General features: G+C 35.5%; 1 protein-coding gene across 1 annotated transcript; it reads right to left on the bottom strand.

Moving 5' to 3' along the window:
• Positions 1-11008: 11008 nt before the first annotated feature.
• Positions 11009-13377, bottom strand: LOC111381527. Its single transcript, XM_023005317.1, has 6 exons — positions 13374-13377; positions 12889-13179; positions 12690-12780; positions 11788-12594; positions 11367-11603; positions 11009-11096 (listed from the first exon to the last, which is right to left on the bottom strand). Exons 1-6 carry the CDS (start codon positions 13375-13377, stop codon positions 11009-11011), a joined length of 1518 nt encoding a protein of 505 aa, XP_022861085.1.
• Positions 13378-13386: the final 9 nt, after the last annotated feature.

Here is a 13386-nt window from a genome sequence, read left to right as displayed (position 1 = left end):
ATCGGACAGCGATGGATTGGGGATGATAAAACCATTCTCACCTCGTTAGGAAATTTCACACCTAGCTTGTCCATATGATGAGCCTTAGTATGATAATTTTTTTGAGCAAAATTTTCTCCTCTAATAAACGTTATATACCAAAAGTTAATTTTTTTCTTTTTCGGATAATTTTTTTGGTCTTGAGTACTACTATTTATTACTAATCTACCAATCAAGAAATAATATATATTTTCTACAAAATAATTATGTAACCTGAGTATATAAAATTGAGACTTAGATATTGGTTAATTATCTAATTTTGTTCTATTTATTTCAATTTTTCTTGCTAATAATGATAAATTGAGCCGTATTCTAGTGGCCATTAATTAAATCACCGTTTCATAGCAAGCTACCAGTAACTTGGCCCAACGGGCTATTTGGTCTAATTATTTTTAGTGAAAATTATACAAAATCATACTTTAATTATTCAAGATTCCTAAATCAGATTGGAAGTTTGATATTTCAAAAATCATAATTTTTTATATTAATTATTTGAAAAACATCTAATAACAGTTTCCTTATTTCACGTGTTTTAAAATTTGAAAACTGTATATTTTGGAAAACCTTCCTCCATGTTATTTCCATAAAGTCTCATTCACGTCTTCATATTTTACGACCATCATCACTGTTCATTCAATCCCTAACTTGCCATTCACCACTGTCCGTTTCCCAGTGAACTCGTGACGACCATCGTCCACAATCGAATTTACTTCCATTAAATAGAGTTCAAGCAACATCGCATAGTCCACGTTGAATCGCACACTGCAAAATTTTCAAGGAATGACTTGTTCAATGAGTGGTAAGTGAGGGGACAAATTTGGAAGCCATCATTCAGACAGAAGAGGTAAATAGAAGGTTGATGAAGTGCAAAAATATTCCTCCTCTAAAAGACACAAATCCATGCGGCCGGTCACAACTCCGCCCACGAAGAATGTGTGTTTTCAATCTTTCAATTTTCACTTATTTCGAGCATACCTCTAAACATTTTAATGCATGGATAGCATGTATGAATGAAGTATTTTGAATTTGTGAGATATATTGCATTGAATTTGTAGTGTGTAATTGTAATCGAAATGCTAGAATTTAGAAAGGGTTTTTATTGTTGATTTGAAATTTAGTTGTCGAGTTGTGACTTATGTAAACGAAATGTGTCATTTCCTAAGTGTGTTGTTCAGTTTTGAACTATGGGAGGGGGCTTGTGACCCACACGTTGCTGTTGTTTTTACCTAGAATCCCATCTATGACCAACTATTGCATTTTTTGTAACCATTTTAAAGGCTTGGAGATTTAGTATACAGGAGAAGAGTTGGTTTTAGGGTAAAACTACAATTACCCCCATGAGGGCGTACTAACAAATTTTTAAAAAAAATTTAAATAAAGCCCAATGTCGAATACTGTAGAATACGTGTTTTTTCCACTTCTAGAATGTGAAGAAATCGTTGTTCAATCCCAGCTAATACGCTATTTTCTGTTGAGATAGGTGCAACAACTTAATGAGAGTGAGTTGTGGTTTAACATAGTCGGAAGGTTTGTAAGGTTCTTGATTTCGGAGTTTTGTTTAGTGACTGGACTGAGATATATTGTTGACGCCAATACAAGTAGGATGGAGAAAACTCCTTCACATTTGAAAAATGCATATTTCCCAATGTTGAAAAATGTAATTCATGAAGACGTCAAGAAAACATTTCTTGATGCAACTGACATTTCGGACAAGGATGTTTCTATGCTCGGTGTATTGTATTTTTAATGTCATATCTATATCCAAGAGATTAAAAGAAGGCTATGGATCACTTCTTGTTCATAGTAGTTGAAGATTTTAATGCTATAAATCTGTTCCATGAAGTCGCTGTTTGACACGCTAGTAATTTTATTAAGGGAGGGGTTGAGTAAGAAGATAACCCATTATAGACTCAAAGGCTTGTTGTTAGCATTTCAAGTGTGGATTTACGAGATAATTCCCAGTCTCTATGGATACATAACTAGAAGGTTATCCAAAGTGTACCCCGTATAACGAATTGGACGGTTGATGATCACCCATCATTGCTCGGCTCGAGGGGCCTGAATGCTTCTCCAATCCGAATGTAAGTAACTTATCTGGAGCATTATTATATATGAATCAATACTTGCACATCTTTACATTTTGTAGATCATATTAAGTAGGTCACACATTAATTTCCTCAAGTCACAAATCAAATTCATGAAGTATAGGTATATACTTCACAGATCATATTGCATTTGCTGCCTATCATACCGAGCGTCTTACATTTCAACTTCTGGAAGTCATAGAAATTCGATACAAGTCACAAGCATTTTTACGAAATGCTTGACGTTGTTATATGACAACATATGTCAATCTAACTGTTGATTTCAACCTATACTCATATATTTTCACAGTGCAACATTATATCTGATTGTTCCTAGATTTTTATTTTGCTACCAACTAATTTTTTCTGTGTTTCAAATGACAGTTGGAAATTCATGACTTGGATCCCCCGGAAGTTGAAACGGCAATCCTTTACATGACGGATATGTGGTATGACAAACCTTTCCAACTTGATCGATTACGTGGAGAGAAGAGAAAGGGTGGTAGTACAGATCGATCAGTTCATTATGCCGGCCAGTACAAAGCCGAGTGCTTTGGGGATGAAACAATCTACTCCTACACTTTTGATAACTGATGGAAAGCTAGGGCACTCTGATACGCCCATTGATGATGAGATTTTGTTGACCCCCACCTAGATGACAGGAGACATCATTCGATGGAGAGTCTCTAGGTGGGGAGTGTAAGTTAGTCGATACAACTGATCCGCATACACTTGATTCAGAGGGTCAGCCATCAAATTATGTAAGTTTTTACAGTTTTATCTATCATGTCATGTCATAAGTCCATTTATTGTTATCAAATTTTGTTGATACAATCATTCATTCCAAGTCACAGAAATATATTTCAGGCCACGTCTCAGTTACTAGGTCACATGTCAAATGATATTTCAATATGGGTCGCAGGTCACTATTTTATTTCACATTTCGCCATTATCAGTTACCTAATTATAGGTATTCATGTGATGCAGGTGGTTGAAGAATTGAGAAATCATTTCAGCGGACAAATATCTGATCTTCAATCCAAAAATTGATTGTTCAAACAAGCAATTCCAGGCTTTGTATAGATATGTTGGACATCAAATCACACATGCAATGTATGTCTGATTTTGAGACCGCATTGATTTCTATTCAATGGAAGAAATTATGAACAAATTTAGAGAGAAATCAGGGACATCACGATCGAAAAATCTAGACTAACGGACGAAGTCCGTCACTCATCTGTTACCCATGATTTGTTGAATGCTTCTTATTTCTTCGCTGAAATGCAATTTTTTGCTGCATTTTAGGCTACAAATGTCGAAGAAAATGTTGATTCAAAAGGTAAAGGCAAGGTTGATTTGATGGGTGAATTTGAATTCCCATATTCCTTTCAACCTCCATCATTTGATTTGGATGTTGGATTTACTCAACCAAGCTAGTTGGAGGCAATGGCATCTAAAGAAGTGCAAGTGCATTGGACTCCGTTATATCCAATGTCTTGAAGGAGATGAAATCTATTAATCAAGAGGTATTAAATAATTCTATCGTATTTGTTGAGTAATATATGTCACAAATTACAATTTACACTTATTATGCAGGAATCACTTGAGGCTGTACCAAGTTCTGGATTGTCAGTGAAGAGGGCTCCAAAGCCAGCTAAAGTACTTCAATCTCTATACGTTGTTGAAAAATGGAAACAAATAAAATCTCTAGGAAACGTAATGGTCTTCAAACACTACAATCAGCATGTTGATGATATAGTTGTCCCTAACTTTCAGAACTAGTTTAAAGAGGATACAAACTGCATAATAAGTATGAAATAGTTGTCCATTTTCATTCTTTTTCGAATAATGAACCATTCTTTTCGTTTGCATGAAGAAGTTCAATGATAAAGACGATCTTATTCGTCCATATTTTTCTGTCAATCAGTACTTAATAGGAAACAAGACATGGTGGTAGGAACTTGTATCCAGGAAAGTGTCATTGAGTAAATCAGTACGTTGCTAATTACAAGTCACATCTCTAAAGGACAAGTCACATTATAGATTACACGAGTCACTGTTCATTGCATAATGGTCGCATCACATTCCACACACGAATTTTCATGTAAGACACACTGCACATGCGGGTCAAACATGCATTATGTCATAGGTTATTCCATAAAAGTCACAGTTACACGTGTATTAGGTCATAAGTCACTCGTGCAATAGGTTACAGGCCACACATGAGTCACAGGTAACACGTACAGTAGGTTACCATAAGTGTTGTACATAAACACATATCTGCAATGGTTCAAGTCTAGGTCACATCTCTTCAATTTTTTCATAGAGCTGATACTCAGTGGTCAAAGACCATTGGTTCATGGTCACAGATCCTTTTCATATTAACAGTAAAGTGCATCATATTCATTTTGGTTATACACCTTCCTAATTTTGTATTGTATCTTGATGGTATATGGACGTGTGATTCTCCTACATACGTCAAGTGGTAAGAAATGGGAAAAATGTCGAGTTCATCGTTACCATGACTGACACATTGTTCCAGGCCAAGCTCAAGAACATGTATCCTAGGTTCAAGCAAGATGCAAATGTTGGTGTGACGGATGAGAGGCTGATCGATGACATTACGGGTGTACGGATTTTATTTAGCACTCCATGGGCTAAAATGAACCTTGTGTTTAGTCCACTTATGCTTACCAACAAAGCACATGGGTGCTTGACATAAAGAAACATACGTTACTTGTATTGAATTTCGCTAGGAAGGCATATAATGATGTCAAGATCCATATTGGAATTGAACCCTTTGTCAGAATGATTCCACACATCATGAAATGTATTGGATTATGGAAAGAAGATTCCATGAGTTGAAAGTCGATCTTGACTCTCCATTTTCCAACAGAAAAATGGGTATTTTTTATCACCACTTTATAGTTAACAATGCTACTACGTGTTGGAATTCATACCTAATATAGATTGATTCTTGCTCTCCAGATATGATAACGACATATACATGGTCAAATATATGGAGTATATGCTACATGATGACATGGGATCCATGTCCATGAATTTTGATACGAGTGGAGTACGGTTGGACGTAGCATCATTGTTGTTTGAATATCGAAAAATTAGGAAGGCCATAAAAAATGTGCAACAAACTGAAGGACAAAGCATTGTTATAGAGTGATAATGCAATGTGTGGTCACAAGTAGCAATAAATGGAAACATTGTCTCTTATTTTTCAAAATTCGTTTGTAATAACTATGTACTTGTTACTTTTGATTTTTTATATCGACCATTACAGTAGTTTTTGGAGACTTCATTACATTGTCTTGAAATGATTAACTGTATGTCATTTTCCGCATGATTGAGGACGTATCATTTTCTAGGTCTCAGAACTTAATGAAAATAGTTATTTGTTATTGTGTCATGGAATCAGAACAGGTGTCAGACATATTTATTCCTTGCCTCACACTGCAATTGAACTACTTCCATGTTCCCAGATTTTTGTGGCAAAAAGTTACAGGACATTGCATAGTGGTCACATGTCATAGATAATTCCTAAAAGGTCAGAGCACAAGTCACATGTTAGAAATATGGTCACAGCACATCTTGTATTCAGGTTTTCATGTGTGCCACACTCTAGACATGTGTCGTTATCATGTTAGGTCGCATATTCTTAATGATAAGTCACAGGTCATTGCATAATGATCACAAAACATTTTACATACAAGTTTTCATGTGTGAGACACCGCACACGGGTGTCATACGTGCAGTTGGTCATATATTCTGACTACACAGTCACAGTACTTTGCATTGAAGTCGTAGTATAGGTCACAGATCCTGTTCTATGGTCATAGCACACTTTTGAGTCAAAATACTAGATTTATCAACAAAAAATATGAACATTCTATCGGTAATGATTTAGTCAATATGTGTATCCTCTTATGTTTTGCATCCTACATTACGTACAATCAATGAATTAAACGCTAAAGAAATTATTGCGTTTATGTCAATGTTTATTGCCAATCTTCTTCACTTTCTTTTTTTTATTCTTTTGGCTCTAACTTAATGAAACTAGGCTGTTGCACGTTCTGTGGTTGTGACCACTTTCACCACACCTACCACATATGACAACTATGTTTACTTCATAGGCTGATCTGAATCTCTTCTTAGCGGGCCTTCCACAACTACACTTTTGATTAGGTGCTAGTACAACTATGTCATGCACATCATTTGTCACTATCCATTCAACTGGATTTTCGATAGGAAAATGGTTTCTTGGTATGTATATCTGTATGCTTAACTTGTGTAGCAGTAAGAACAGTATTCATATGGATCAATCTTCATACTTGCAAACACAACCAAAGCGTGTGGACAAGGCGGTTGATCAACTTAAAGCATTCTACATGTGCATGTGCATGCGCATACGCATTTTTTTTTATCAACAATGAAATATGAACTTTCACCACTAACTGAGAACATTGCCCGATTGATAGGAGAAACCTACATATTTAAGAGGTCACAGCACAAGTCACAGATCTTAAAACTGGTCACAACGTATTTAAGAGGGAAAAAAACCCAAAATTTCTACAATATAGTTTAGGTTACAAAGAAGATATCGAAATTCACAGATTACAAATTAGGTTACAACATTTAACTTTACTCCTAAGTTTATCATATCAGTGCTCATTTCCTTCATCTGCTTCTCATACTTGCTTGACAAGGTCATGAAAGTACCTTGCGCGTTCTCCTTATGTCTACAGAACTAAGACCGTATGATTTATTGCAATGAATCCAACAAAGCTAAAATAGGATAATTCTTGGCAAACTTTGTGACCGCATTAACTGACTCCATGATGTTCGATGTCATTGTAGAATATTAGATTGAAAGGTATGTGGTGACCATCTCTCAGGTCCAACATCGTTCTACAAACAAAAACAGGGAGACGTATATCATATAATGTACAGTATCATAATAAATGTATTTAAATGAATATATATTGCTGATAATCTGTAGTATATTACTAGGTAACCCCTTATTTTCTCATTAATCGAGTCGAGTTGTTGCATGTTTTTTTTTGTATTCCGACAATGTGTAAGTGCAAACAGCTGCATTGAATACTTGTGTTATATTTTGACCCGATCTTTTGTAACGTGATTTCAAATTTTGTAGCAGATGGTACGAATATATCTTATGACAAGTTTCTGGATACATGTTTTCAATTACCTTTTTGATGTTATGACGATTCGATATAAAGCACAAACCTTCTCTTTTCACATAGGCTTTCTTCAACTGTCCGAAAAATTATGACACCAAGAGTTATCAGTCTCGATATTCCTAATTCCAAATACATATATGCTGTTATTTACATCTTGAGTACGTATTGTGAATAAGATCCCACCGTAGTGTCCATTAAGTTATGTGCCATCAACCACAATAACTGACCTATAATGCTTCCATTCCCGTATAACTTTGACCATCAATTTTTAAACTTGTGATAGTTTCAAGATTTGTTTGTTGCAGCATAAAAAGAATCTTGGTATCTTTTTAAATGAATTAGTTGGATCACCCCTTAGCACTTTCAAAGTTTCCTCTTGAGATCGCCAAGCTTTGACATAGTTCAATGATACTCCATATGTATGCAGAATGTCGTTGCATGTATAATTCAACGTGTATATGGGCGACGATGTGTACTTGTACTTAATGCAGGTTGACACAATTGTCTTTGTTAATTGTCTATGAGTACCGAGTATAATGTTTGCAGCATATGTGTGATCTCTCGCAATATGTCTGATTTTAAATATATCTGTTTTGGCTAACTTTGATACTCTTCCTTCCCCTATCTCCCTAGCACTTCGACCGCCACAACTGTTACCTCATGTTCAAACTTGTCACTTGATAGCTCCACTATTGCTCCACATATATCCAATGACATATCTGTTAATGAAAAATCATATTCATTAGATTGAACATCAACTGATACCGCAATAGACTATTTTTAGCTATCTGCAGTTGTGACCTCAATGTGTATTAGATATTTCATGATCCATATCCTTCAAAACCATGTATGACAACACATTATTGCCACTCTTGATTGTTATCAGAGGCATATCACTATTCAAGATACACTTCATCGTCACAGCCACTTTTGCAGGTTCCAAGCCAAATTCTGTCATAACTGTATCAACAAACTTCATATACCTGCAATTGTGATCAATCAACGCTAATGAAATTTGTGAGCCTTTCAACAAACAAACATGAATGAACCTCAATTCTGCAAAAATGAACCGAAACATAATCGATCACATATTACAATGATAGTCACAACAAATGAATGTCGAAGCTCATATATCATGGTTACATACTGAATACATGCATGTCATATGTTCGTATTAAATCACAATGCATGACATATTTTTTCACAACAACAAAGTGTGGAACGCATATGATTAGATTCAAGCAATAGCATTAACATCACATGCCACATATTCAATTGAAGAAAAAGTCATATTATGGTATAATTGTAACAGCACAGTTGGTAGACATTTTTTCACAGGTGTTATGCAACACTTGTATGTTAAAGTTGGCTAAGTCACAGATTTTGATTACATATTCAGAAGTTCTTGGGCAATGGTCACAGCACATGTCACTATTTATTGTATAACATTCACAGTACATTCACGACCATGTTTTGCACATATGGCACACAAACATCCACACGCCATGACTACATAAGGTCACATTCAATAATTAGACAGTCATAGGTTATGTGTAACGATCACAACACGTTTCGAATCAATGAGTCTTGTTTATGATCACAATTCCCAAATAAGTTAGATATGTTCCTCGATTATGATGTGATCCATATTTGCATACAATCATAGTTTCATCGCTCGATGCTCATGAAGTAGGAAGAAACGACAAATTACAGTAAATTAATTGTAATTACATACCTGATCAATACAAACATTCTGAATTCAATTTGAAGTAACATATCAGCATCTACTTGACGAACTTGTGGGTTATTTCGATGTAATGCAACAGCGCGACTGCAAATTGTGACCCAGACTATGCGATTACCGTCAACTGTGAGAGCTTCGAGAGAGTATGTAGGCAATCTCAGATCTCTATGGCTTTTACTGTCAGCTGGAGTGAAGAATTTTAATGTATGGAGAGTCCGATTGTTTTTGTAAGTATAGTTTTTTCTCTCAAATAAATTAGTATATATATAGGCATTTATAGATGAATATCTGATTTTTGAAATTTCAAACTCGTTTTCTCATTATTGAAATGGGCTATACTTATGCTCATGTTTATGAAATTTTTCCTTATTTTATAATCCAATAGTAGGCATAGAACTTTAAAATTTTTCCATATATGTGATTTTAGGGATAATAGCCCAAATGGTCACTAAACTTTGCCAAAGGTCCACAAGGGGTCATTGAACTTTAAAATTCACTCAATCCATCACCGAACTTTGCATTTGTAACCCATTCATCACTTAGCTCATAGTCCGTCCAAAAATTGACGGAACGATGACATGGCTGCAAACGTGGCTTCATGTGTCAACTGCTGGGTGCCATTTCATGAAAGTGCTACACATGTGGACATGTTAACTTCAAAACATGTTTTACTTAAAAAAAAAAAAAAAAAAGAAAAAAAAAAAACAAATGGTGGATTCTCCAAAATCCAAACCATCCCCGTTTCTCTCTCACAAACAGAGAAATGAAATCCCCAAATCAGCTAGAACCCTAAATCCCAAATCTCCCAAATGGTAAAACCATTCCTCGCGGACTAGAATTGAGCTACCTAAACGTTATTTCGTCTCGCCATCATGCTTCGTTGCAATCGCATCAAGGTCTGTTAAACAAAATAGTTTCCTGTTTCACTCTCATTCGTTCATCTGAATATGGCTTCTTCATCAAATACAAACTATAGCATAGGCACGGTCATATGTTATTGCAAAGAGTTATCCATTTTGAAGACGTCGTGGACCGACGATAATCCAAGAAGAAGGTTCTAGGGATGTATCAATTACGGAACTTCAAGTGGATGTGATTACTTTAATTGGTTTGATGATCCTATAGCTTTCAGGCAAAAAGATGTAATCTTAGGTTTGCTTCGAAATATACGGAGACTGGAAGCTGAGAATAATGCTGTACATTTGGAGGTTCGAAATAGAAGAATTCAACGTAATGAAATTACGCAAGAGGATCTAGAGCTGTCTATTTTACGTGATCTTCGAACCATGGTAGAGGGGCTTTGTCGAGATACAAGGTTCTACCGCATTGGATTCTATAGGTTGTTGATGTTGGTTGTAATTTATTTTATTATCTAATCGATGTTGCTTCATGTGGAAGTGGGAAAATAGTGGCGAAGTGGAAACTGGTGAATGTGTAGTTAGTTTAGGAATCTTATGATGTTTGTAATCTAGGAAATGTATTGATGGTTGTAATGTTTATGTTCGGTAATGGAAACTCGTGAATCATTTAGTCTAGCTGGTTGTTTACATTTGTATTTTTTCACCGTCGGAGATAGAGAGATTAACTAATCAAATGGGTTTACGGCTGTCAAAGTTAAAATAATTAATGGCATAAAATCAATAAGATACATAGTATGGACCAACATGATTATGTCATTCAATACAAAGAATTACTTCTTTACATTTAGTACACCATTCCAATTACTACAACATTTCAATGGTGTCATCCTACCATAATTACATCATAATCTTGGATGCCTATCTTTTAAAAAATTGCATTAAAGGTTCCTTAGACAAAAAGAGCAAATAGGCTGCAAGTGGCTAACTTGAATCCCCTACCAAATCTCCCTTAAGACATTCACAAAAAGAAGTTTACATTCACAAAAAATTCTAGTAAGTGGTACCTTATAGGCTGCATTCTAGCCCCTCAAAACATCCAGCTCCAACTCCAAGTTGTTGAACTTCTTGACAAATGTGAAAATAGTAATATAAGCTGATTTGAAATCATAGACAAAAATAAATAAAACAATTAACTAATGCAATAATTCTGACTACCTCATTAGAACTCCCACATGCATCAGAAACTATTGATGCCTTGGTGTTATGATGACGTTTGTTATGCCCCTACTCCCCACACACCGAACATGTCATATACGCAGCACCTTTATTTTTTGTCGACACTTGTGACTGTGATTAAGACACTTCAACTTCTTCGGGTCCTTTTATTATCTTTGTTTGCTTTCTTCCCTTAGTAGCTACATACCATGGTGGAGGTAGCATAAGAATATTAGATTCAGGCCACAACTCTTTTCCTTTGATGGGGTTTATAACATTTTTATACGTCGCCATGTATGTTTCAACCTTAAACAATTCTAAAACATAAACATCTATGTCGTGACCTTTATCCAAGATGCATGCAATCACATGTAGACACGGAATCCCAGATATCTGCCATCTTCTACATGTGCAAGTTTGATTCTCCATATCGACTACAAATTCCCTGTATGAACACTCAACTTGATATTGATGTACCCCATTCCATTTCAATATACATTCACGAGCTGCTTCACTAGCTTGCTCTAGTTTTTTTTTTGTTTTTGGGACAGATAGGTTTCTTTTAATTTCTTAATTTATCCCGTTTCACGTGAATTCGATGCATCGGTTTGTTCTGAATTCCAATCAACATGGTGAGTACGGATTTGTCTTTGTCTTCTAGGACGAAGCTGTTGAAGCACTCACACAGGTTATTAAGAAACATTTCACACTTCGATTGATCAAAGAAGTGAGATCTGCTCCACTCACTCGGTAATTTTTTCATCAGCCATCCATACGCCTTCTCGTTAGCACTTTCAATCTTCGACATCCAATACTTGAAAGATCCCAAATGGCTTGACTTTGCAGCACCCCATAAACAATCCTTCAAATTTTTACCGTTGAAGCCACTCCTAAAAAAATTCTGATACATGTGCCTAACACAGAATCGATGTTCTGCTTTTGGAAACAAATTCGCCACAACATTAAATAATCCTTTTTGTCTATCACTCATGAAGGTAATGGATAACCTATTCTCCATAGCTAGGTCTTCAGACAACATCACAAACCATCGCCATGAACTGGTGTTCACTTTTTCAACAGTGGCATATGCTATTGGATATATACGATCGTTGGTGTCTACCCCAATTGTTGCTAGAAGTTGCCCATCATATTTTCCTTTCAAAAAACATCCATCTATACTGACACAATGCCTACACCCCAGCAGAAAACCCCTCTTACACGCCTCTATGTAAATATAAATACCCCTAAACACATTTTCGACATGAGCAATGATCACAGTAGAAACAGAATTTGTTCTCCTCAATTCCTCGGCATAACTACCTAACTTCTCAAATTGTAATGCGTCATTTCCTGATATTAAAACTTTTGCATATTTCCTAACATTCCATGCAACTGATTTTGTAATATACACTCCCAAATCCTTTCTCACTCTAGTTCTGAAATGCTGTGTCTTCCATTGAGGATCGATTGCAAAATCATCCAATTAATAATCGGCAAGCCACTTATATGTTACGTACTTATTTGTACGTACCTCAAGCAAGTATGTTTAGGGTCATATGTTTTTATTTGTACTGTGTCTTCACCTTGTAGCTTAGACGCCCACAACATCCATGGACAACCATCTTCACAAGTACAATGCACTTGACTCTCATCATTTCTCTTGAAAATTGGCTCAACCCGATTGAAGACAGCGTAATTTCAAACAACTGATTTCAATTCCTCAAAAGAACCAACAAATAATCGTATCTCAAGACGTGGATTTCTGTTTTCATTTTGAGGAAAATATTCAGGAAAATTATGTGTACCGTTGTTTTCCTCCAAGTCCGAACCATTACCAAATTTTAGTTCTTCAGAAGATACATTCGACGAGCTATCTACTTCTAGGGCTTCTTCATCATGTAGCGCTCTATGCATATCCATTTCGATCCCTTCGGTAACGTTACAATCAAACAAAATATCATCATCATCGTATATATCGTGGTCAGAGTTGTGAAAGTCTGGATCATCATCAATCAGAATGTCTGCAAATGTAACGAACAAAAAAAATTAATAAAGAGATCCAAATTTATCATAATAGCACATTAATTAAAATAAATCCACTTTACAAATTTTGGAGAAAATGTCAAGAATGTCTTCTATGCTATGAACAATAAATCAAAAGGAAGAAGAATGCAATGAACGCTGGAGAACAAAAGAAATGGTTATTTATGCTTACCCATTGATTATTG

This window comes from Olea europaea, unplaced genomic scaffold (genome assembly GCF_002742605.1).
Source record: "Olea europaea var. sylvestris unplaced genomic scaffold, O_europaea_v1 scaffold2326, whole genome shotgun sequence".
NCBI classification, from domain to species: domain Eukaryota; kingdom Viridiplantae; phylum Streptophyta; class Magnoliopsida; order Lamiales; family Oleaceae; genus Olea; species Olea europaea.
This window is presented reverse-complemented; position numbering and strand designations above follow the sequence as displayed.